This window comes from Scyliorhinus canicula, chromosome 11 (genome assembly GCF_902713615.1).
Source record: "Scyliorhinus canicula chromosome 11, sScyCan1.1, whole genome shotgun sequence".
Taxonomy (NCBI): domain Eukaryota; kingdom Metazoa; phylum Chordata; class Chondrichthyes; order Carcharhiniformes; family Scyliorhinidae; genus Scyliorhinus; species Scyliorhinus canicula.
Genome location: NC_052156.1, coordinates 79,779,969 through 79,807,643, shown reverse-complemented (window position 1 = coordinate 79,807,643; position 27,675 = coordinate 79,779,969). Strand labels below are relative to the sequence as shown.

At 47.1% G+C, this 27,675-nt stretch overlaps 1 protein-coding gene across 5 annotated transcripts in view; it reads right to left on the bottom strand.

Moving 5' to 3' along the window:
* The window catches only part of rad18 (RAD18 E3 ubiquitin protein ligase), a 407,126-nt gene that overhangs the window by 163,480 nt on the left and 215,971 nt on the right, over window positions 1-27,675 (bottom strand). For all 5 annotated transcript variants that reach the window (XM_038810763.1, XM_038810765.1, XM_038810767.1 and 2 more), the window contains 2 exons: window positions 19,833-19,906; window positions 19,686-19,746 (listed from right to left, as the gene is read on the bottom strand). In XM_038810763.1, coding sequence (XP_038666691.1) covers window positions 19,686-19,746; window positions 19,833-19,906 — 135 coding nt within the window. The remainder of the gene's footprint in view (window positions 1-19,685; window positions 19,747-19,832; window positions 19,907-27,675) is intronic.

Here is a 27,675-nt window from a genome sequence, read left to right as displayed (position 1 = left end):
GCATGTCCCAGTCACTGAGGGCGTCGACACGATAGTGCAGAGCATGGGGAACTGACAGGGCTGACAGACCCAGATGCCGCAAGGCAGCTGGGGCTCGAACCAGCCACCCCTCCATCCCAAGATGAACCTCAGGGCCCTATGGGCGCAGACCAGGAGGAGGGAATGCGAAGTGCCAACCCGGACCCGTCCATGGAGTGGGTATGGTGGCCATCAGCTCCCCCCAAGATCACCCCTCTGATGAGGCCACTTCTCACAGCCAGCACCCGACTGTGCAGGTACCATCGACAAGTGAGCCAGGGCAACTTCGACCCCAGAGGACGCCGGCCAGAGGCATCGAAGGCCACGAGACATGGTAAGCAGCTGGCTACCTCCACCTCTGATGTGCATCCTGGAAACACGCCTAGACATAATGGTGGAGCTAGGAAAGTAAAGCACATCGAGGATCACTGAGGGCACCCGGGGGGGCGGGGAGGGGGCAGCACCATCAGGAGAGTGGAGAATTGTAAAACACAATAAACACCCTTGTGCACAACTAGTATGATGCCTCTGTCACTTTCTTCCGCAACGCGGGCCGACCCCGGAATGCTTGGCACAGGCATCCTATCCCTCCTCATGGCACTCACCCACTCTCTAGCCGTGGACATGTCCCCAGAGCTGTATCTCATCCCCTGGGTGTTCGGATGTTGGCTGCTGTGTGTGTGGTGCTGCCTTCCGTAGTGTTCAGGCACAGTGTCCAGGCATCAAGGTGTGATTGGGGTGCTAGGCAATGACTCCCCCATGCTACATGGCCTGCCTACCCGCGGGAATCCACTTGGGTTGTGAGAAGAGCTATTCATCGGCCTCGTATTGTTTGAGTGAGAGTGCAACGAGGCCGGAGAATTGCACCCAGAGACTCATTCTCTGCGGATTACCTGCTCTATGTCTCGGACCCCCAAAGCAGCATGAAGAGGATCATGACGGCCCTGAAAGTGTTTGAAGCCTTTCGGGCTACAAACTCAACTTGAGCAAAGGTGAAGTCTGCCCAGCGAACCCGCAGGGAGACGAACAAGCCCAAAACAAATTCCACTACCTGGGGATCCAAATTGCCCATGACTGGACACATATCTACAAATGGAACCTGCCAAGTCTGGTGGAGGAAGTAAAGAAGGACCTGCAGAGGTGGGATGCACTCCCACTATCCGTGGCGGCGTGGCTGAGTGCAGACGGCCAAGGTGAAGTGGGTGAGTGTGTGCGGAAGAACTCAAGAATCTCCAAAAAGCTTCTACAGAGAAAGAGAAGCATGGGACCCCCAAACCTCCAATACTACCACTGGGCAGCCACAATGGAAAGAGTGAAGGGGTGGGTAAGAGAGCTGAAAGCCGAATGGGTAAGGATGGAGGAGAGTTCTTGCATAGGTATGTCCCTCCTGGCACTTGTCACAGCAACAGTTCCATCGCGCCAGCCAAGCACTCTACAAGCCCAGTGGGAATAGCCACCATCCGGACATGGAACCAGCTAAGGCAGCACTTCGGCCTCACTGATATGTCCATCATAGCTCCATCTGCAACACCCCAGGTTCACACAAGCTACAATGGACGGCACCTTTAAGAGGTGGAGACAGGACAGAAGGGACATTAACAATGAGGGACCTTTACACAAACAACAGATTAGCGAGGTTAGAGGAACTGACAGAAAGGTTGCAACTGCCCAATTGGAACAAACTATGACATTTACAAATCAAAAACTTCCTCCGCAAGACGATGACATCATACTCACGGATGCCAAGACTTTCAATGATAGAACTGTTGGATGCGGGCAACTTAGGTGGGGGGGGGGAGAACTGCGGGGACCTGCATGGAGACTGTTAGAGGAGGCACGTTCCCCGCTGGACGAGACACGGGAAAAATGGAAGGAAGAACTACGGATAGAAAAAGGGTGGGAACTCTGGAGCGAAGCGCTGAACAGGGCAAGCTCCACCTCCGCTTGCATAAGGTTGAGCCTAATGCAGCCAAAAGTGGTGCAGAGAGCACAGCTAACTAGAACCCGAATGAGCAGGTTCTTCTTGGAGGTGAAGGACAAATGTGAACAGTGCCAGGGAGGCCCGGTCAACCACACCCACATGTTCTGGGCATGTCCGACTTGTCGGGTTCTGGGCAGCCTTCTTTGAGGCAATGCCGAAGGTTGTGGGGGTGAGGGTGGAGCGAAGAACGAAAGTGGCAGTCTTCAGGGTATCAGACCAGCCAGAACTATTCATTGGAAGGGGGGGCTTACGCCCTTCCTTTGCCTCCCTAATCACCCACCGAAGAATCCTGCTTGGCGGGTGATCAGCAGCACCACCCGAAGCTGCAGACTGGCTGTCCAACCTGTCAGAATTTCTCCAACTGGAAAAAATCAAATTCGCCATCCAAGGATTGGAAGAGGGGTTCCACAAGACGTGAAGGCCATTCACCAATTTGTTACAGGACCTGTTTGTATAGCCAACAGCCAATAGAGCTGGCGGGGGGCTGCGGAGGAGGGGAGGGGGGGTTGTAAAAATCCACAAGAAGTCAGCGAGATGCAAAGGGATAAACCCAAGGGCAAAAAGAGGACTAGAGGTCATAGCAACAAACATTCACGCACAAGACAGGGCAGCACGGTAGCACAAGTGGATAGCATTGTGGCTTCACAGTGCCAACGTTCCAGCTTTGATTCCCCGCTGGATCACTACCTATGCGGAGTCTGCACGTTCTCCCCGTGTCTGCGTGGGTTTCCTCCGGGTGCTCCGGTTTACTCCCACAGTCCAAAGACATGCAGGTTAGGCGGATTGGCCATGCTAAATTGCCCTTAGTGACCAAACAGGTTTGGAGGTGTTATTGGGTTATGGGGATAGGGTGGAAGTGAGGGCTTAAGTGGGTCGGTGCAGACTCGATGGGCCAAAAGGCCTCTTTCTGCACTGAAATGAAATGAACTGAAATGAAAATCGCTTATTGTCACAAGTAGGCTTCAATGAAGTTACTGAGAAAAGCCCCTAGTCGCCATATTCCGCCGCCTGTTCGGGGAGGCTGGTATGGGAATTGAACCGTGCTGCTGGTCTGCCTTGGTCTGCTTTAAAAGCCAGCGATTTAGCCCAGTGTGCTGTAGCCATGCTGGCCACGCAAAATGGACACTGAGCCAAACTAAAATGGAAGACAGCAGGGAAAGCCTGTTTAGTGAGAACAGACAGCCTGCTCTCAACTAATTAGCATTTTGCAAGCAGCAAACCAGTTTTCTGGCCAGGTGCAGATCTCCAAGCCAAAGGTGTTAATGGCAAAGCGCTTAACATTCTGATGAGGCAGCCCAGATCCCGGCACACACAATGGCAACATTTCCATCTCAATGTAGCACTTAATTGGTTGTGCAAACAGGATGGCACCAGAGTAACGAATATCGAAACCACCCCCCAACATCGAGGGAAGCCCCCGCATTGGAGGATTTCGAAGGTAGCCGTTTGGAAACGTTCCAATCGGTACCGAAAGGTAGAGCCCGCCTAGAAGGGGGCAAGGACATTAGAGAGGGGTATAAAAGCAAATTCCCCACAGAGCCCGGTCTGTTAAACTCGTGCTCCGGCTCTGACTGACATCTTGCATCCTGACTCCAGCCGTTGAGCACCAGCCGCCGAAACCGTAAGTTCAACGCTCGCTACGCGATCCAAACCCACTAGACTCCCAAGTACCAGAACGCTTGCTGAAGGCTGCAGTACAAGACCAGGACGAAGGCCTCGTTCTCTGACCTTGCCTGTTCCTGTTAGATAAGTATTCTGTTCGCTTAAAGTTTAGTTATAGCTTAGTCTCTTAGTGTGTGCATGAGTATTTATTATAACTGTATAATAAATATTGATCGTTTGAACTTTACTAATCGGTGTATAGCTTTTATTCGTTTGAACCCTTGAGGACCTGTGTTTCGTGCAACATTTAGTGGCGACCTCCTGGCGGGATACGGTTGTAAGTGGAAACCCCACACCGTCCAGGACCCTGAAATTTGAATTAGAACTCCAAATTGCAAAGAAAGTAAAGAGATCACAAGTATTCAAGGTGTTCAAAATAATAAGCGTAATTCGGAAGTGTGTTTAGTGCATGCGTACTAACAGGGCTGTAAGGTAAAACTGAAAGCTTTTTGTTGCGACAAACTTTCGGTAGTTTTGTGATCGGAAAATAGCGTAAGCCGTACCCTTTTCTCGAAACACCACCCCAGCAACCCCCTGTTCCAAATTATACAAAGAGAGTCAGAGGAAATGGCCATGCAGGCAATGGAACGTCTGATGGATCCAGCAAAGTTTGTGGTCGCAGCGACCAGCAGCAGTAGCAGGGTAGGCCAGTGTCCCACGTGGGAGCTGGAACTCCGCAAATATTTACAAGGAAAGGGATGGCCCCTTTGGAAAGAGTTTTGTGCAAATGAGGAGACAGGTCCCGGGAGTATAGGTCATACTTGGTGGGAGAACCTCTCTCAAATACACAAAAAGAATCTAGGTAAAGCACGCAAGCCGATGGCGATTGTGTCCTGTTTGGCACAGTTGCGAGGCGCAGAGGAGGTCATCAGGACGCTCCGGACAGATTTAGAAGAGAGGAATAGGATGAGTAAGGTCGATGTCAGGGACATCGAGAAAGAAAACCTGGAATTAAAAGGGAAGTTGGCAGAGAAGGATAGAGAGGTGGATGATGCCAAAAGGGCTCATCAGTCTTGTCTAGCTCATCTGAACAGTTCCCAGACCCAGTATGAGAAAGCCTATCAGGACGTGCAACGTGCCGTTCTGATAAGACAGGAATCGGAAAAGCAGGTGGAGGCATTGCAGAGGCAATGTTCTGATCTCAAAGCAGCTTTGAGAGCACTCCATGCTGCAACGACCGAACAAAGACAAAGCACAGTTGACCACGCGAAATGCAGGAAACAGATTGCGGAACTGCAATCTCTGCTTTCGGTGCAGAATGGCTTCCAAAGCACCTTTGGAGCACAGTTAGATGGGGAAAATGCCCCAGATTGGCAGGAATTAAGCGAGACAGCGCAGCGTTATGTTCAGGGAATATGTGCGCCCGCAGCTCAGCAGAAACGACAGGCACCCCAACCCCCCACAGCTCAGACCATAACCGCACCCATGAATCCCGTAACCACGCAGAGAAAAGCCGAATCAGAAGGCGCCCCAGACATAACTTACACCACCCCTTTAACAGTAACCCAGCTAAGGGACGCTTGTGAAAAGATCACTCCGTTCCTCCCCACCGCAGACCCCCACCAGTTTTTCGCTAACGTAAAACAGCAGGCTACCATGTACGGCCTGGATGAGAGAGAGCAGGTTAAGCTCACCGTGCTGAGTTTAGACCAGAGTGTAGTAGCAGCCCTCCCCGACCCACAGAACGTGGCAGGAGGCAGCCTAGAGGAGATGCACACCGCCATTTTAGATGCCATAGGGTACAATAGAGGTGACCCCGTAGAAGGATTGAATAAGTGCAGGCAGAAAAGATCCGAACACCCCACAGCATTCGCAGGAAGGCTGTGGATTCATTTCAGCGCAGTTTTCGGACAGTTAGATAGAGCGCATTTAACCCGTGAAAACATGGTTAAGTGGACGCGCACAATTATCTCCCACGCAACAGAAGCAGGACAGAGCGCTTGCAATAGCTATGACCCCTCAGAAGAGGCCCATAATGAGAAATGGGTCCTGAAAAGATTGTCCCGCGCTTGGGAGCAATCGCTTCAGGGAAAAGGAAAAGTTAGATCCCCAGAAGAGGCTCAGGCTGCTGCAGATATCCAAGCAGTCAGAGAGCACCAGAAGCCCGCATGGGTAAATGAAGGCAAGAGCAGCCCTCAACAGAAAGGACAGGAATGCTATAACTGTGGACAGTTAGGGCATTGGGCAAAAGAGTGCAATGCACCCCAGCGATCTCAGAGAGGCCAGCAGACAGGCACTCTGAACCGCAATAAGTCAAAACCGATCCATAATGTGACAGTACAGTCAGGACCCACCAATGTGGACGAGACGAACTGACGGTGTTCGGGCTCCCCCACTTGGGTCTGTGACACACTATGGGACTCATCAGGGAGGCCCGTAGTCACAGCGAAAGTCAAAGGGAAGCCCATAGAGTTACTGTGGGACACAGGAGGATCCCGCACCACCATTAACTCCACAACCACGGCACACGCAGACACGTGACCGACCACCTCCACCATCACACTTAGCGGGTTCACCGGACACTCGCAGCAGGGACATATCACAGCACCCGTAGCGATCCAGCTAGGGAACATTAGCACAAGGCACCCCGTAGTTCTAGTAAACCTTCCCAGGACAGCAGAACACATCCTAGGGATAGATTTTATGAACACACACAGCTTATCGTTCGACCCAGTGAACCAGTGTGTCTGGCGAATGGCTAGATCAGACAGAGCCCCAGCCACCCTCACAGTAGGAGACTACGCTAATCGGATTAGCGCAGTGGGAGAGTACTCATTCGACCTGACTACACTCCACACCGACAGACAAATTAAAGCACTACTAAACAAACACAGGACAGCATTTGCAAGTCACCGTCATGACTGTGGCAGAATGACTGGACCAGTTCACGTTACCGGACAGGACCCCCGACCGCAAAAGCAATATAGATTTCCCCTCGAGGCAGAGGTGGAAATAGAAAAGGTTATAGGTAGCTTGTTGGACCAAGGTGTACTGAGAACGGTAGCCTCCACCAACAATGCCCCTATTTGGCCAGTGAGGAAGCCCGATGGATCATGGCGTCTGACCATCGATTATCGGGAACTCAACAAAGTAACCCCCGCAGTAGCCCCAACGGTAGCTACTAGTCCCGAGACCATGCTCAAGCAGGGTCTCAACGCCAAGTACTTCACGGTATTGGATATCAGTAACGGATTCTGGTCCATACCATTGGCAAAAGCGTGCCAATACAAATTCGCATTCACTTTTAAAACTCAGCAGTACACGTGGACATGCCTCCCACAAGGATTCCACAATTCCCCCTCCATTTTCCACCGACAGCTGGCAAGTGGATTAGAAAAATTTTCCCGACCCGAATGTCTGGTACAGTATGTAGACGACCTACTACTGCAGACAGACACAAAGGCAGAGCACATTTCGCTTCTGGCCGAACTCCTGGAACTCTTGACTGAAATTGGCTGTAAAGTTAACCCGAAAAAGGCCCAAATATTGGAAAGTAAAGTGATGTATTTGGGATCAGTCATCACGCACGGCAAACGCGAGATCGAATTCAAAAGAATTGATTCGATTGTCAAATTGCCCCTTCCCCAGAATGTTTCAGCCCTCCGGTCGTTTTTAGGACTGGTTGGCTATTGTCGGAACCACATAGACGGATTCGCGACAAAAGCCGCCCCACTTTCAGACCTCCTTAAGAAAGGAGCCCCCTGGGAATGGCTTCCGCAGCATACAGGCGCTGTGGAAGAATTAAAACGAGCCCTTAGTGCAGCACCCGCGCTGCTAGTCCCCGACCAACTTTCCCCGTACGCAATCGAGGTAGCTAGCACAGATCTGACCCTCTCGGCCGTGTTGCTTCAGGAACGGCACGAGCAGCTAAGACCAGTGGCTTATGCCTCCCGACTGTTAGACCCGGTAGAACAAGGATTTTCAGCCTGTGAGAGGCACCTCCTTGCTGTCTTCTGGGCAGTACAGTATTTTTCATACATAACCGGACTAAACCCCATCACCATTCTAACCGAACATACACCCACACAGCTACTACTAGACGGTCGACTGAAGGACGGTTCAGTTAGCCAGATTAGGGCAGCTAGGTGGACCCTACTTTTACAAGGACGGGACATTACAGTAAAACGGACACGCACACACACATATTTAGCAGACAACCTCCAATACCCCGGACAGCCCCATGACTGTGAAATTGTAGCTCCCCTGCATAACACAGGCCCCTTTTTAGCAAAAACACCCCCCAGGAAGATAGGGAACCCAAAACAAAGCCCCCAGCCCACAGACACGTGTGGACCCTTGAGGATTTATGTAGACGGTTCCTCCACAGTTTTAAATGGTGAACGTATCACAGGATGCGGCATCTATGTAGAGGACGCGCAGGGGCGCGCTCTCGAAGAGATAGCTCTTAAGTTACCAGGTCACTTAGGCGCGCAGGCAGCAGAGCTAGCAGCCATAGCGTATATAGTGGACCACCCCGATTCTTTCCCCAGCCCAGCAGACATATATTCGGACAGCTTATATGTATGCAACAGTCTAACAGATTTTCTGCCCCTGTGGAGGACACGAGGTTTTGTATCCGCAGACGGAAAACCCCTTCCATCAGCCCCCTTACTCCAGCATATCCTAGAGAAAGCGAAGGACAGGACCTTCGGCATTATAAAAGTTCGCAGCCACCATAGGTCATCACCCCCTGGGAATGTAAAAGCCGACGCATTGGCTAAGGCAGGTTCCAGGAGAGGACACTTATGGACCCCCCCAGCTAGCGCACCAGCTAGCGCCCCTGTGAGCGCAGTACAAGTCTCACAAACAGAGGTTAAAGATCTCGTAGCAGCACAGAAACAGGACGGAGACCTCAGGGAGGTTTTCAAGGGAAACTTTGTGCCTGCGTACGAGCACTTTAAACACACACTGACCACACATGAGGGTGTGATCATTAAGGACCAACTTTATGTGGTCCCGAAGCAGGACAGGAATCAGATGATTGCCTTGTTCCATGACGGACACGGGCATCAGGGAATTGATGCAACAACGAGGCACCTCAGGCAACTCTGTTGGTGGCCTAATCTCAGGACTGATGTCACACACTACATTGAGAATTGCCTGATTTGTGCTCAGAATAACCCGGAGAGGTATTCTAAGAAGGCACAACTTCGGCATACTCGCCCAGTTAACGGCCCTTGGACAAACCTCCAGATCGATTTTATAGGTCCATTGCCCCCTTGTAGGAATGGCTATAAATACGTTCTGGTGGTCATCGACACCTTTACCAAATGGGTAGAGGCATTTCCCTCACGAACAAACACAGCTAAGACAGCTGCAAAGATCCTGACCCACCACATCTTCACGAGATGGGGTTTACCCCGAAGTATCGATTCGGACCAGGGATCTCACTTTACAGGACGGGTCATGAGGAACGTCCTGACAATATTCGGTATCAAACAAAACTTCCATATTGCGTATCATCCACAGTCCAGCGGGATTGTGGAGCGCATGAATCGGACCCTAAAAACGACCCTCAGGAAAATGGTTCAAGAGACTAATTCCACATGGGATTCAGTGCTCCCCTTTGCACTTATGTTCATAAGGAACACTGTCTCCACATCTACAGGATACACACCACATACACTCATGACCGGACGCCCTATGAAAGGTACAGAATTCCTTTTAGGACTGGACATGACAAGCCCCGAAGTGACGGCCCTCACACATGAAAAGGCAGTTAAAGATCTAGTTGAGACTGTGAGGTCTGCACAGATCGCAGCCGCAGTCCAGCTAGGGAAACGCCGACAGCAACGTACTGCCTGTTTCAATAAGACCGTACACACCACAGAATTCCAGGTTGGGCAACAGGTAATGTTATCTGTTTATAACCCCAGCAGTTTTTTGGCTCCAAAATATTCCGGTCCCTACTCAATTTCGGACAAAATTAGCCCCTCCGTTTACAGAATAAAGTATCCTAATGGGAAGACCGCGTGGTTCCATATAAACCAGTTAAAGGCATATGGAACACAGGCCAACCATGCTCACCATGTCCTGCTGGATGCAGCAGAACACTTCACCCCGCCCACCAGAGACACTTTTCCACCATCCCCCTCACAGACCAGTTCATCCACGGACTCGCCCAAGACTCCGCCCCCAGACCACTACAGACCACGCCCCGACACGCCCACAAGCTGCCACAGCAGAGACAGCAGGACTGACACTGACTCTGAAGACAGCGACAGCACACAGCCATACAGCCCACACTGCACCAACTACGACCCCGACTCCAGTGACCCCATGGAAGTCACCTACCTCAAATATCCAGAACCACCACACGACCCCGACTACCCCGACAACACACTCGACACTACACAATGGCACAGGGACAATTCCTACAGGCTTGTCCGCAATGATGAAAGTGACCCCCGGTCACACAATTCCAAAGTTTCATGCCTGATCCACACAAGGGTGTGGGATCCGGGAGAGCAGGACGACACGGTGTCTGACTCCCGACACGGCAACCCCTTTGTGACCCTGTTCACAGAGGCAGAATCAAAGTGAGGTGTCCAGATGATGTAAGATAAGAATCGTTTGAGGGAAACGATGTCCTTTCTGATGGAACCTGCACGTATGTTTGTCTTCGTTTTATGTTTGTTTGTCTCAGGATTGTACATTGTTCAGCTGGAGGATGGACATCTTCTTTTCAGCTGAAAAGATTGTGACCACCTCACATACACGTTAGCTTGTCTGCCGAAACTTTTGAGAACTTCGGTTTGATTGGAGATCTTTTCCAAAGTTGTAAGGCCACACGCCAAATAGCTTGTCCGCAGATATCTCTGAGAACTTCAGTGATGTCCTCAGTTGGAGCATCTTGGCTCCCTTGGTTTTTTTTTAGGTGCCCCTCTATTCGGCGAAATAGAGGCTGCAAGTCATGGTCAACACATTCGTACCCGTTTCTTTCCAGGTTACTCAGGCAGTGGACAAACGGCACTGAGGACCCGCCCTGTCTGAGAACCAACTCTTGGTCAGCCAAGCTCGGGAATGGCACAGCACGCCCTACCCGGGGATCCCATCCAACTCGTACCCGTCGCGGCCCATACGCAACTCATTCGGATGTTTGTTTCAAAGTTTGTTTTCATTTTACGTTAGGTAGCCCTTCGGCCACCATCCCACATGCTATTTACATCCGGGAACATTCGGATGGTAAATCAGCAAAGCCTGCGAGACGGCTCGCAGAAGGAAGGATTGTTAGGTGTATGCTGGTCTTTAAATTCGCTTTTTGAAAAAAAAAATGAGGGGAGTCACAGGGTGTGACTTAGCCAGTCATTTTAAAGGGTCAATTGGGTTTTGAAAGACAGATGCACTAACAAGTAAAGGTCTTAAACTGTGTATTGACAGATACTGTGCTTGATCCCAAAGGTTTCAAAGGACGAGACAGAGGTCGAAGCCAGGATTGTCAATACCGGAGGAAGAAGGAAGAGAAAGAAGAAGAACAGCAAAATGATGGAAGCCCACTTATTACTGTTTAATGTTATATGTATATGTGTGGAAACAAGACACGTTTCCCCCACAACCCCCACCGTAAATGCTTCAATTACAGCAAACCCCCAGTGCTCAGCTCTGATCAGCGAGGTTCAGACCTGGTGTACTAAATTCATGACGTGGTACTCCATGTCCTATATAATCGAATCACTGTTGGTGATCGCGATCCTCATCATACTAGTGCAGACCCTCAGATTGAGGAAATGGAAGAGGAGAGCCTCTCGTTCCAGCACCTCACCCATCTATAGAGTTCAATCCCCCATCTTTGGATTCCACCAAACCCCTCAACCCCTCACTGATTACAACACTCTGTAAATAAAAGGTTCAGCCATGTATTATATTGTTCCATACTCGACTGCCGAGTTGGGAAGTGTGATGTTGTGGTGTGAATGGTTAAGATTTTAGAGTGATGAAATGTTAAGTTAAGGTTAAGGTTAATAGTGATAGGTAGAGGTTCCCAGTTGTAGTAATGCATGTCCCTTTGACATAGGGCCAAGTAGAAATGTTAGTTAAAATTTTTTTCTCTTCTTCCCATAGTTTAAGAATAGAGTAGAACAGGAACTGGCAAGAGGTCAGAACACAAGGAAGGCAAAGTACATAGGTGATCCTTCACAATAGTATGATTGTGAGGATCACAAGGAGGGAATGTAGCCATGCTGGCCACGCAAAATGGACACTGAGCCAAACTAAAATGGAAGACAGCAGGGAAAGCCTGTTTAGTGAGAACAGACAGCCTGCTCTCAACTAATTAGCATTTTGCAAGCAGCAAACCAGTTTTCTGGCCAGGTGCAGATCTCCAAGCCAAAGGTGTTAATGGCAAAGCGCTTAACATTCTGATGAGGCAGCCCAGATCCAGGCACACACAATGGCAACATTTCCATCTCAATGTAGCACTTAATTGGTTGTGCAAACAGGATGGCACCAGAGTAACGAATATCGAAACCACCCCCCAACATCGAGGGAAGCCCCCGCATTGGAGGATTTCGAAGGTAGCCGTTTGGAAACGTTCCAATCGGTACCGAAAGGTAGAGCCCGCCTAGAAGGGGGCAAGGACATTAGAGAGGGGTATAAAAGCAAATTCCCCACAGAGCCCGGTCTGTTAAACTCGTGCTCCGGCTCTGACTGACATCTTGCATCCTGACTCCAGCCGTTGAGCACCAGCCGCCGAAACCGTAAGTTCAACGCTCGCTACGCGATCCAAACCCACTAGACTCCCAAGTACCAGAACGCTTGCTGAAGGCTGCAGTACAAGACCAGGACGAAGGCCTCGTTCTCTGACCTTGCCTGTTCCTGTTAGATAAGTATTCTGTTCGCTTAAAGTTTAGTTATAGCTTAGTCTCTTAGTGTGTGCATGAGTATTTATTATAACTGTATAATAAATATTGATCGTTTGAACTTTACTAATCGGTGTATCGTCTTTATTACTTTGAACTTGACCTTGGAATACTTGTGACGTTGCCTATACGGCAACTGGCGACTCCAGAGCTAAATAATTACATAGAACAGAGCCTAGTAGTGTTAAGCACACGTCGAACTCGGAGGCGTGTTAATACACTCCAATAAACGCGTTTTACGCCCATAGTAAAACGTGCAACAGTGCTAAACCAGCCCGTGTGCTTTCGGTGAGAATGGAGAAGATGACTTGGATGTTTGGAGAGTGCAATGCAGTGGAAGCAGGAAGAAATATCGTGACATTGTACATGTTTGGCAAGTTACTTTATCTCGTCTAAAGTCATAGTTTGTAAAGTAAAAACAAGATTGTACCTTTTTCTATACTTGTTTAAATTTCTAAAGAAATGGGAATATATTTAAAACAAAGTTTGTGTGCAAATGTAAGGAAACGTATGTTCAACTGAAATTGTTTTACTTTTCAGTAGTAAAGAGTCATAAACGTGGAAAAAGCAGGACTTGGAAATAAAGTTTCAAAGTAAAAAAAAGTCAGACGCGACTGCCATTTAAATATGAACAATTGAGTCTTTCCGGCAGAGAGGTCACACACCCAGCACATACACTGAGGGAACGTGCCCTGTACATCCGTGACTGCCCGCAAGCAAGCAACGGACTGTGTGAAGAACGGAAGGTGGATTATTATGTAAAAAGGAAGAGAGCCAGAGACACAAATAGGCCAGGATCTCACATCTGAATCTGCTGGAGGGACCTTCGCAGGAGTCTCCACGCAGGACAAAGCAGTGCTGGTGAGAGCTGTATCCAGAGCTTCAGGGCCTCTGGTGAACAAATAATTGAGAAGAAACTGAAATCGGGCGCAGTACAAAGATGATTTTGTGAGGTATAGCTTCTATTAATGCCAATGCAAATCAGGATGTAAAACCCATGTGTGTTATATGCAGGGAAGTACTGGCAAATGAAAGTTTAAAATGCTAAAAGCTTCAGGCCATTTAAAGATGAAGCATGGCACTTTCGAGGACAAACCTCCTGATTCCTTTCAAAGAATGCAGCGAGAACTTAAGTTGTCAGCTGACGTCTTTCGCAGAAACGTAACATTGAATGACGAAGCAAATTAAATCGTGAGGACCAAGCAGGCTCACGTGCCGCATTAAAGGTAAGCAATAATGGTGTGTCGCAAAGGTCGGCCGACAAGGGTCACGAACGTTAGCCAGCATGGGTCCCAAAGGGCCGCCGGTTGGTAAAAGTGGGTCCTGGAAAAAAAGTGTGAAAAACACTGACTTAGATGACTAGCCTCCAACACCTGCACTACATGGACTACAGTGGCTTAAGAAGACACTTAAGCCACTTAAGTGGCAACGAGGGATGGACAATAATGTCAGCCTTGCCAGTGATGCCCACATCCTGAATAGTGCCCACGGCAATTCTACACTTCACCGTGATTGATTTCGCAAAACCTACCATGTTCTCACCCCACCTATATTTCAAACGTTTATGCAATGAAGCTAACCACCCAATGAAAGTCAGACACGCATTTCATAAGGTTAAAAATGAGCTGAGGAGAACATTGGATCCACAGTAGTCAGCACGCAAAACTAACACTTCACTGGACAAAGCTATTCAAACTTCCCGCAGGAGATTTAAACAATTAGCGATAAATGAGGCACAAACTTCAGCACAGCGAACCTCGGTGCTCAAAGGAAACTGATTATACAGCATACACTCAGAAAATGAAATTAATTTTAGGTAGCAACTAACAAGATAACCTTGGAGCTGCAATTATTTTCATTCAGCAAAGCCTAAATCTTCAGTGATGAATATAAACAAGCAAACTGGAAGTGCTAATGGAGGTCATAACCTGTCACTAATGTACTGATCTGTGGAGAATTGCTGCCATGTTCATTTCCAATTTGACTCAATTATGACAAGCAGAAAACAAACAAAACCTTCATCACGCCTTAAAAGGGGTACTGTTCCTGTGGATGGAAAGTTTTGCTCCACAACACTCAGCTGCCTTTTCACTGAATCAGTAAATTTGTTCCCCAAAGGACCTACCCAAATATTCATTGCGCCCATATATACTATCTACTTCAATACGTTTCCCATGATGAACTCTATCTAACTTGGATTCATACACATTTCTGACTTATGAACTTGTATTCTTTGAGGTGTGAATGTTTCAATGGCGTGAACAGCTTACCCAATCAATTTCCGGCTACTTCTGTCACCCGTCATGATATTGACACCACCAGATTTAATGTAACCCATTGTATTTACTGATTCCCCTCAGGATGACAACAGATTCCGTTGTGAAGTGAGTGGAAAACATCCACCTATCCTACACCTGATTTGACATCGGTAGCATGTGCGCATAAATTACAGACGCAGAAAGTACAACTACAGAGACCATTCTGCACTCATGCATACAGGATCATTTTGCCCTCCTCGGAGTGGTAATCGAACTTAAAACCTATTAGGATGGCTGCCTTCAATAATAAATTACCAACACTGGTTCAAGTGCACACGTGAAGAATGGCCCTTCCGACATAGGTTCCTGGTGTCTATGGAACCAGAACCAAGCAGAGGACACCTCGTTCAGGAAAGATATGGGGTGATTAGTTTTCACAGAGTTTCACAACCATGTTCCTGTGTTTTAAAATCATATAAATCAGTTTTCACTCATTTCAGCCTGTACAGTTTCCTGGAATCTGTGATTTTGACTTTGTGCCCTTTTCCAGCAGAGTTGAACTGGAGGGAAAAGTAGAATTTTCTCCCAGCAACAACCCTGATGGCTTAAATTCACTGCGTGGTGTAGTGCAGACAGAAAGTCTTGGGTTCAGCTCCTGGGCATTGTTAAATAAGCTAATCTCAGTTTTTCAGAGCGACAAATAGTTTCACTGGCCCAGGATTGGAGAAGGTGGGAAATCAGCCAAGAGTTCCACTCGTGGCCACTATCCAGGCACTTCTCCTTGAAAGTCAGTACCCCGGACATTGAGTGAAAACATGAGCAGTTTCTCCTGTAATGAGTCACATGCTCAAATAGTCTGCCAACATTTACTGCCCAGGCTCTCTCACACAGAAAATGGCTACTTAGGTATACTCTACAGGCCGATGAGCTTGGGTGGAAGTAAAAGTTACTGTATTCACCAAAGAAAGACCCTTCTAACTGATGGAAAGAATAATCTTTCATTGCCTTAGTCTGGGTTAGATTCGAGCTCAGACCCCAAAGATGACAGGCCACTGGTCACTGAAAATGGTGAAATGCAACTTTAACAAGTGGGAGAGGGCACTCAGTACAGTGTTGAACATTATTGCAATTCAGCAACTCTTCCTTGAGGCTTTTCACTGCCTGGATTGCTGTTCTGTAACTACAAAGCTGAAAAACAAAATCTTTGTATTAAAATAGTTTGTAACTCCCTAAGGGTGGTGTCAGGTCAAGCCATATCAACAACCTGCTCCTGAAACTCTGCTCACATTTTGACAACTGCGACAAATTGCACCACAGCAGCTGAAATAATCCACAACATTCTGTGTTAAAGTTAATTTGCCCTCTCTCCTAATATTAACAGATCCCTTAACAAATTGCAGGATTTGGATCTGGATCTTTTTCAAAAACTAATCAGTTCTTCCTTGGGTTATAATTATCCATATGGCTAGTGTAGCCGTCTGGGATGGCCACTTCCAGAACACAAAATGGACGCTCACAAAGAATGTCGACAATGCTAGACAGCAAGCAGGCACAGTGCCTGAATGTATATTTGGGAAGCAGTTACCAGACGGAATCGAAACTCTGGGTCGATTAGCATATTGATGGCCCATCTCCGGGAAACAAAGGACTAACACTCAGGTAGTTGATACTGTTGCAGACATCCCGGCGCCAGAAAGAAACAAACAAAGCAAGGCCAACGGCCACCTAAGACACACCCAGCCATCAGGGCACCCACCCTTTTACTGGACAAGATCGATAACAATGATCGAGAAGCGGCCCAATTAATTGGGACCAAGTTTAAGGCCCGCCGAAAAGCGCGCAAAGCCCCTCCAAGTACAAGAAGGAACCCCCACGAGAGATTCGCTCTCTTGGACTTGGCTCTCGAAGCGGAGAGACCCATCCACCAGCATCACCAGAAGCAAGTAAGTTCAAGGTCAACACTTGCTACCAGACGGACGACCTTAGCTGTTCTCCTGTACCTCTTCGAACCCAACAGCCTCAGATCTGAACAACGGCCATTGTTCCTCTGACTAAGCGGTCACCCGAAGTTAAGTATAGGCGTTAGCGTTAGAGATAGTTTAGTTTGTAGTACTGTTGTGCATGAGTAGATATTACTGTGTGTGTAAATAAATAGTATTAACTTTGAACTAACTAACTGGTCTATTGGCTCTTTGATCAGTATTCAGGTTTGAACCTTGTGGCGGTATCGAGAGATACCTGGCGACTCTAAGTGTAAACATAATTAGGATTAAGAAAGGCGACCATATTGACTGCTATATTTATAGCAAGTAAACAGAGCAACACTAGTTGTTCTGAAATCTTTTGTTAGTTTTTAAGATATATTATTTACCGACAAACATGTAAACAAACAGCAGCATTAACATTACCTCCACCCACTTTAAGTGTTGGAGGTAATTATTTAATCTGGTTATGTAAATTTTGTTCTATTTCATACAATCACATTGAAATGCAGCACTGAGGGACTGCTGCACTGCCAGAGGTGTCACCTTTCAGATGAAATGTTAAACCAAGTCTCTGTTCTTACAGGTGGGACATAAAAGATTCAACGGCATGATTTTGAAAAACAGGCAGCTTCCCCCAGTTTCTGGCTCATACTCAACCACTGATCAACATCATCAAAACAGATTATTCGGCCACTGTCATAACACTGTTTGTGGGTCCCTGCTGTCGGAAAAATGGCTGCTGCTTTTGTCACAAAAGCTATTCTTACTTACCTTGTTGGAGGGCAGGAGGTCAGGAATCTCAAATCCCAACAGACCCTTGAGTTTTCACGTTTTCACAGTCCAACAGGCTGCACATACACAATTCATCAGTATAAATTATTTGGGCCTACGACAGGCCGAGCACATGAAAATAGCATGATAATCCAGGTCAGTTGACTGGGAGCGGAACATCATATTAGACCAGAGTTCCAGTTAGGAGACAGGAACAGAAAGAGGTCTCAGTTCAGTTAGAAAGTAATGAGCAGAAAAAGAGGTTGTTATTCGAGAAAGGGCTGTGATTAGCAGACTTTAAGTGAAAATAACTCAGGAAAAGCCCTAGGATCAAAGTGGGCTAGTGAGAAGCCCTGAAGATCCAAGAAGGCAAGAGAAGGTTGGACACTCTTTGTTGAAGGCCACTGGGTTGAAGGTATCACTTTGGAGCAGCAGTATTCTGCTAAGCAAGGCTGAAGAGCTGAAAACGTGCTTGAGAGCATACTTAAGAATCCAGAGGAACAAAGTCACAGGAGATAAGATTGAAACCCTGCGAGGTGGGCAGTCATTGATGCCATCAGAGTTGGATAGACCTTTGGAGAGAATTCCAAGGTGAGATGTTTGAAAATGAACACTGGATTCCCTCATGAGAGAGACAGAGTTTCAATGAGATTGGCTGACTCACATTGTTACTGACGTCTGGGTGGGTTGTTCAGAAATCCGTTAACTCTGTCTTGGTCGCATCTGTCGTTAAGCGAGAAGTACATTCGACCACACTTTGCCTGATATATCACATGTACCTCATATTAACTCTGAACGTTAGAGTACAAGGCAGGTATTGTAAATTGTTTTTATCTTTCTGGTCTTGTATAGTTAAGTTGATTTTGTTTGTTCGAAACCCATGTAATCTGGAGGCTTTATTCACTGAGCAAGTATTAGAATTAGAATTAGAATAGTACAGCACAGAACAGGCCCTTCGGCCCTCGATGTTGTGCTGAGCAATGATCACCCTACTCAAGCCCACGTATCCACCCTATACCAGTAACCCAACAACACCCATTAACCTTATTTTTTTAGGACACTAAGGGCAATTTTAGCCTGGCCAATCCACCTAACCCGCACATCTTTGGACTTGTTGTAATCTGTTGAATTTATGCTACTCTTAACACTATCAATCAGATCTATGCTGAAAGTCGTGCTGTGTGTGAATAAGTTTGATGTATATTCAGAATGTGGTGTTGCTCTCCGCTCACTTTCTGAGATCAGTCGCTCTCAGTGACACTGACATTGCGATCAACGGTGAGGCTTCTTCCTTCCCTATCAGCCAAAAATCCAGGTTTGTTTCCAAGAATTCCCTCACCCTTAAAACACCAAGAAGTCTGCGATCAAGTCTCGCACACTGATCTGTTCAGAGATTTTTATTACAAGTTATTTATATCTCCAAATAACAACAAAAAATAGAAAATATATTTTTATGTACAATTCTTACATCAATTAATATGACATTTTAGCAAGTAACTATGGACAATCTATTATGAACATGGTGTGGGTTGCTAGAGTCGGCCATTTTGTACAAGTGGGCCGCCGGGAAAAACACTGCTCTACAAGGTCTCAACATCCTTACATTTTTCAAGGTTGACATTAGAGTTGGTCATGGAAGGGAGTTGGAGCATTGTCACTACTCAAGCATTTAATGCAACAGTCAGGATTTTATGAGCCTCCAGGCCTTTATACAGCGTGAATAAAACAATAATGTTTTATCGACAGAATCCCTACAGTGCAGGAGGAGGCTACTTGGCCCATCAAATCTGCACCTACCTTTGGCCCATCAAAATTGCACTGACCCGCCAAAAGAGCACCCTACCTAGGCCCACTCCCCCATCCTATTCCTGCAATCCCACCTAACCTGCACACCTTTGGACACTAAGGGACATTTTAACATGGCCAATCCACCTAACCTGCACATCGTTGACTGTGAAATGAAATGAAATGAAAATCGCTTATTGTCACAAGTAGGCTTCAATGAAGTTACTGTGAAAAGCCCCTAGTCGCCACATTCCGGCGCCTGTTCGGGAGGAAATCGGAGCACCCGGAGGAAACCCATACAGACATGGGGAGAACGTGCAAACTCCAGACAGTCACCAGAGGTCAGAATCGAACCTGATGTACTTACGATATTCCTTGTGAACTTCATCGATTTCTTCTTCTGACTGGTCCTTTGTGAATTTCAACACCTAATTAAAAACAATTGAACTGGTTTCTTCTAGCTTCTCCAGAAAGCGGAAAACAAATGACATGAAAAGCTTCATATGAGACTCACATTTTCACTTGCTTTGCTTTCAAGCTGAGCTCGGGTCTTCTCATTCTTTTCAATTTCCCTAGCGATCTCGAAGGCTGTTTGAAAAAACAAAATTGACATCACCTTAGGCATGAACCAACCAGAAATTATGCAGGTGGTGCACGAAATATACCTTTTGGTCAATAATGCAAATATCAAGCAACACAACAGCATCCTAGCTAAACTTTAGGATGGATTCCACAAGTATAAACAGAACATGTTTTCTTTATTCATTGGGATGTGGGCATCACTGGCGTAATTGCCCCTAACTGAACAGCTTGCTGGGCTATTTCAGAGGGCATTTAAGAGTCAACCCGAGGTAAGGATGGCAAACGTCCTCCCTTGGGGCAGCACGGCAGCATTGTGGATAGCACAATTGCTTCACAGCTCCAGGGTCCCAGGTTCGATTCCGGCTTGGGTCACTGCCTGTGCGGAGTCTGCACATCCTCCCCGTGTGTGCGTGGGTTTCCTCCGGGTGCTCCGGTTTCCTCCCACAGTCCAAAGATGTGCAGGTTAGGTGGATTGGCCATGATAAATTGCCCTTAGTGTCCAAAATTGCCCTTAGTGTTCGGTGGGGTTACTGGGTTATGGGGATAAGGTGGAGGTGTTGACCTTGGGTAGGGTGCTCTTTCCAAGAGCCGGTGCAGACACGATGGGCCGAATGGCCTCCTTCTGCACTGTAAATTCTATGATGTAAAGGACAGTGGTGAACCAGATGGCTTTTTACAACAATCAACAATGGTTCCAACATCAAAAATTTAACTCCAGATTTTTACTGAATTCAAATTCACCATCTGCCTTGGTGGGCCTTGATTCCAGCGCATTCAGTCTCTGAATTACAAATATGGTGACAATACCACTATGTCGCCTCCTCACAGCCCAAGATAAAGATACTGGGATAGCCAGGCATAAAATTAAAAAAGGACAGGAGGTGGCAGTGACATGCTTGAGAAGGCATGCGGCAAGAACCCAACACCACAGATGGCAGATGTGATCAAAACACCTCAATCAAAATTTTTGGACTTTATGTTGGGCAACCAGAGTTTTGAAAGATGAGTAGTCAGCATTATCATTTGGATTATTCAGCATAAAGGAATCATTCATTAAAGGAATAAAGTCACACTTCAGAAATACTTTAATGTTTTGTAATATGCTGCTTGCTTCCGATTCACTATCATCACTTCGAATTGCTCCCATTACAATCAACACTTTAACTGGTGCTAGGCAGCACTAAATGCTCTGCACGGACAGCTGCAGAATAACATCTATAATTGCATTGCTGAGTGGTTTTCATAGTTCAGGAAGGTGTAGAATAAAAATTTACACCCATCATAACGGTTAATAAAAAACCCAAGGAATAACGTGCTTCTCCTTGATGGGAGAATATAAGAGAATAGCGTACAATCTCATTATCTTCCTGGCCACAATCCCCCTCATCAAGAATATTCAACTCCAGCCAGGTCACAGAAGGCAGGAAGGAAGACAATCGATTCTTGGGCTCCTCCTGGTGGGCAGCTACAGACTGGCATGAACAGTCATCCAGGAGGGCTGCTCATCCCCACTAAATGGTCTGTAAACTGGAGCAACTCTGGATGGGATGGTCAGCCAAAACGGGACTGTCGCCTGGATAAATTGGAAATCTTCTGTGCAGCTTTTGAAAACTAAAACCATATTTTATTGGAGAATGCAAAGTGGCACGATGATTAGCACTGCAACCTCACAGTGCCAGGGACCAGGGTTCGATTCCAGCCTCGTGTCTGTGGAGTTTGCACATTCTCCCAGTGTCTGCATGGGAATGTGCAGTACGAGTGGGGGTACGGGGATAGGTTTTGGCAGCGGGCCTGGGTAAGGTGCTCTTTCAGAGGATTGGTGCAGACACAATGGGCCAAATAGTCTCCTTCTAAAATGTAGGAATGTTATTGGTTGCATGGCATTCTTCCCGCGCATAAACTAATTGCCTTTTTTATTCCAATTTTTAAAAACGGATACAAGCATATTGCAAATGCTCACTTCCCAGAAACGTTACATGGACAACATTTGTAAAAATAAATTTAGAGAACCCAATTCATTTTTTCCAATTAAGGGGCAATTTAGCATGGCCAATTCACCTACCCTGCACATCTTTGGGTTGTGGGGGTGAAACCCACGCAGACATGGGGAGAATGTGCAAACTCCACTAGACAGTGACCCAGAGCCGGGATCGAACCTGGGACCTCAGCGCCATGAGGCAGCAGTGCTAACCACTCCGCCACCATGCTGCCCCTCTCACGGACAACATTCCTCATGTGATTTTTTTTAATATATTGCCTCCTTTTTACTATGCCAACCATCTGCTCTACAAGTAACTATAACACCAATAATAGATGGAAGTTCATGCACATGCATTTTCCAGCTGGGTTTTCCGGACAATTTATTGGGTGAAAATGTGAGCAAAGATAAGTGATCATCATCGTCATCTGGATTTTTCAGTGTACTGGAGTCAATTCAAGTTGAACCCTGACTAGTTCAGGCCAAATTTATGGTCAATGCCCTGATTGAGATTAACTACCTGCACTATCCAGGTTCTATGGTGGAGGGAACAAATTAACTTTTATGATTAAAACAAACATTGTTGAAAAACGCTTTATTGAACAGAGAACATTATTAGGGTGGATGAAGAAGATTTACTGCCAGGAAGAATTAAGTTTTATTTTCCTGGAGTAATGTGGTGACCCAAAGATCACAAAATATAATTTAATTTAAACAATGCAGCATATGATTTATTGCTTGCTGACATCCCACCCACACGCAATGCTCCCAAAAACATAATGCAGCTCTTAAAGCAATGATTCACAAAGAAGACCTGAAGGAAATGGGTGAGGAGACGGAAAGTCAGGAACACATCCAGCCCTTGATCTGACTCAGTTTCCATTTCTTACATCAGCTGGAAACAGTTAAAAGACTAAGAGCTCAGCAACAAAGTCAAATAAAGCACAGATCATCATTGCCGGCTTATAATAAAAGCAGTTCCATCAAAAGCCAAAGATTGAAAAACCTCATAGAAATTCGTCCAGGTGTCGACCTTTTGATCGGACCCAAGCCCATTTCGATTTGAAACCTATGTTGCCGTTCTTGTACAGCTACATCTCAAGTTTGAAAAGCCTCATCCTTTTCCTCCCTCCAAATCCCACTACAACCTCCCTCTTCCATATCTGCCTGGAAAATTTTCTAAATGTGACCAAATTCATAAACTATATGGGATTAAAATAACTCATCTGATATCTTTGAGATATTTAAAATTCCTTGCCTTATACATGAAGATAAAGCAGAATACAACAGATTAACTTTGATTGGAGTTCAGCTGCTCAATAATGTTCCCTCTAAACTGCACGAGTGTGTGGCCTTGCAGCAATCAGGAACATGCAGGGAACAAACAGGTTGTGCACAAGCAATGTTCACTTCAAGGTACACACATGTGGTTGCAAGTTAATCTTAAAGGAGCTGTGCAGTGCAGCAGGGCAACTCCACAACATACTGAAATTAATGGGAATGTTGCTGTTCAAATGTTGCAAAGCTACCGAAGTAACCAAGCAGCATTGTTATTTGCTAAAAGCAATAAACATAGAACAGGATGCATTGATGCTAATTATGCCTTTGACTAATATGTCATTTGCACACACTTTAACTGGTTGAACACTGTGCTTGCTAAAAACTTTCTCCACTTTCTTTTTTAAACAACAGGGAAATCAAGAGTCAGAAGACTGTATGCCACCCTCAGAAATCCAAAACAAATTTATTATCTGAAACAGATGCCGGTGATGGCTGACACACAGCAACAGTAAACAGAACAAAGATACTGGGCGTAATTTAATGGCCTCATCGTGCCCGACTTTGTGACGTTTCAAGGCCATTTAATCTTGCGAGAGGCCGCTCGCGAGATTTGCGACAACTCAAAACGTCTCGGATGATTTTAGGGAATTGCACGTGACGTCTCGAAAGATTTAACGGAATCTCGCAGACGTCGCTATCTAGATCTCAGCCTCGCTGGGCGCGATCCAGATTAACAGATTTTTGTGAGCCATTAGGCTCATTTAAACATATCTGGGCCATATTCATCCATGGTCCAGAAACTAGTGGCCACCCCGGGAGACCTTGTATTGGCGCTGTTTAGCAATGATTTCCACAAACATGACACCTTGGGGGTCTCGCAGGACATTAGAGACCCCTGAGTGGTTGGGCTCTTGGCAAGGTGGTACTGCCGCACCTCCGCTGATACCTGCGCACCTTGGCACTGCCAGTCTGGCACCTGGGTGTTGCCACTCTAAGTGCCACCCTGGGTGGCCAGTTGGCATTGTCAGGCTGGCAGGGGCACTGTCAGGGTCTCAGTGCCAAGGTGCCAGGGTCAAGGATCAGGTACCTTGCCCTTAAGAGGTGGAGTGGTGGGTTGACAGCCTCCCCCCCGAAGAGGACTTACAACAGCCCAGGTCCAGAAGCTGAGAACGAGATGTTGCAATTGTTTCTACGACAGGAAAAGAGCGTTGGTGGGTCTACCCCTTCCAGGACCAGTGGAGCATGATCTGCAGATGTATAAAATGGAAACTGTAAATGCTGGATAAATTCAGAAGGTCTGGTAGATGGAGAGAGTAAGAGTTAAACCTTCAAGTCCAAATGGCCCTTCTATGTTCTGTAGACGGGTCATTTTGACTCAAAATGTTAATCCGGTTTCTCTTTCCACAGGAGCTGTCAGGCCTGCTGAATTGCCCAGTACTTTCTGTTTTTATTTCAGATTTCCAGCATCCGCAGTATTTTGCGTTTATTCTGCAGGTATGTGTCATCTGTGGCAAAGACCATGCCCCGGAACTCGGATTGGCCTTGTGCTGCTGTTGGCTAGGGGAAAGAAGCAATGAAGAAAAACAATATCACAGCAGGCAATTAGGATTTGGGATGCACTGCCCTAGAGAGTGGCGAAGGCAGATTCAGTTGTGGCTTTCAAAATAGAAACTACTTGTTATCACGCCTGAATGATGTCCAGGGCTAGCTGCACGCAATCTTGTGGCAGTGAGCATTATCCCTTTCTCTGAGCCAGAAGCTCTGGGTTCAAGAGAACCTGGAAAATCCTTCATATATGCCTCTGGCAGGCGGTAAGAGTGGGAGTGTCTCCTGGGAAGCCTAAGGCATTTGGTAGCTGTAGGCACCTCCACTCGTTAAAAGCTGCTGATGATTGAGAACAGGCTGATGATTGAGAACAGGCTGATGATTGAGAACAGGCTGATGATTGAGAACAGGCTGATGATTGAGAACAGGCTGATGATTGAGAACAGGCTGATGATTGAGAACAGGCTGATGATTGAGAACAGGCTGATGATTGAGAACAGGTTGATGGAGCAGCAATTGGCTGGATTGGGTGCACAGAGCGCACCTAACCAGAACCCGAATGAACAGGTTCTTCCGAGAGGTGGACGATAAATGTGAACGGTGCCAGAGGAGCCTGGCCAACCACACCACATGTTTTGGGAATGTCCCAAACTTGTAGGGTTCTGCAGCAATGTCCAAGGTTGTGGGGGTGAGGGTGGAGCCGTGCCCAAGGGTGGCTGTCTTCGGGGCTTCCAAGCAGCCAGAGCTACACATGGGGAAGAGGCCAACGCCCTAGCTTTCGCTTCCCTAATCGCACGCTGGAGAATCCTGCTCGACTGGCGATCAGCACCACCACCCACAGCTGCAGAATAGATGGTAGGCCTGGCGGAATTTCTCTATTTGGAGAAGATCAAATACACCATCCAAGGGTCGGAGGAAGGCTTCCTCAAAGCATGGGGTCTATTAGTCGGCCTATTCCAAGACCTGTTCAAAGCCAACAGTGACTAGAGGAAAATGTGAGAGATGGGAGAAGACAGACAGAAACACACAACTCTGGAGGGAGGTGGGGAACACAGGGGACCAGCACAAGAGGGAGGGAAAGGAGGCGGAAGACCCCCTCCTCCCCGCAAACCCACAAGGCAGACACAGCAGAGAGCACAAAGGGAAGAAGGGGGAAAAGGGGAGATTGGGAGCCAGGGGACAGTACACCCTGAACAAGAAGGGAGGATACCAAAGGGGGGGGGGGGGGAAGGAAGGCACACCAAGACAAAAGATGCCAAGATATATATAAGAACCACACGTACTGTAAATATTTAACATAAAGTGCAACCGTGTAAAAATTGAAAATACCAATAAAAATATTTTCTCTGTTGATAAATTGCGCCTTTTGTTGTTTAACGTATATGTTTAACGTACAACCTCCGAAAAGCCATCTGGGATGTCAAGAGACAATATAAGACCAAGCTAGAATCACAGACTAATGTTACAGACTCTCGTCAGTTGTGGCAAGGCCTAAACAACTGGGCTGCAAAACCAAGCCGAGCAGGATCTCTGGCAAAAGCATACCAAGAGGACAGCATGGTAGCACAGTGGATAGTACTGTTGCTTCACAGCGCCAGGGTCCCAGGTTCGATTCCCAGCTTGGGTCACTGTCTCTGCCGAGTCTGCACGTTCTCCCGTGCCTGCATGGGTTTCCTCAGGGTGCTCCGGTTTCCTCCCACAAGTTCCAAAAGCCGTGCTGTTAGGTAATTTGGACATTCTGAATTCTCCCACTGTGTACCCAAACAGGCGCCGGAATGTGGCGACTAGGAGCTTTTCACAGTAACTTCATTGCAGTGTTAATGTAAGCCTACTTGTGACAATAAAGATTATTATTATTACCCTCCCCAATGAACTCAATAAATTCTATGCTCGGCCTAGCTGCCCCGGACACACCCATTACCACTGTCAGTTTCCGAAGCCAGATTGGCCTTCTTGAAAGTGAACCCTCGGAAGGCGACAGGTGATAGGTTGGTCATGAGGCACATCAACTCCATACACCCCAGATGCCTAGATCCACTGCAATTCGCCATACCGTTGCAACAGGTCCACAGCAGATCCTGATCATCAACTTCAGGAAGCGCAGCACGACACACACTCCCGTCTGCATCAATGGCTCTGAAGTGGAGATGGTCGCCAGCTTTACGTTCCTGGGGGTCACCATCACCAACAGTCTGTCCTGGTCCACTCACATTGATGCAACAGTCAAGAAAGCCCAACAACGTCTCTACTTCCTACGGTAGCTGAAGAAATTTGGCATGTCTGCATCGACTCTCACAAACTTCTAAATATGTGCGATAGAGACCATCCTACCCGGCTGCATCACAGCCTGGTATGGCAACTGCTCGGTCCAAGATTACAAGAATCTGCAGAGTGTGGTGAACTCAGCCCAATGCATCACACAAGCTTGCTACCCTCACATTAACTGTGTATACACCTACCGTTGCCTCAGGAAGGCAGACAGCATTATCAGAGACCCCACCCACCCAGGCATTGCCTTCTTTCAGACCCTTCCATCAGACAGACGGTACAGAAGTCTGAAGACCTGCACATTCAGACATAGGAACAGCTTCTTCCCCACAGCTACAAGACTCCTCAATGGCTCCCCCTCGGACTGATCTGTTCCCTGTAAGAACACTATTCACGACACCCGATGCTGCTCTTGCTCATGTATTTGCTTTGGTTGCCCCTTGTTCTGCACTGTAACCAATCATTGTTTGTCGATGTACCATTTGTCAATGTTTTCTGTTGATTATTCTTTTGTCTACTATGTGTGTACTGTGTACGTTCCCTCAGCCGCAGAAAGATGCTTTTCACTGTGCTTCAGTACATGTGACAATCAATCAAATCAAATCAAATCACACGACTGCGTGGCAAAGGTTGGCTCTAACTCCATCTACAAGTTTGCTGATGACATGACCATAGTGGGTCGGATCTCGAATAACCTGGATAG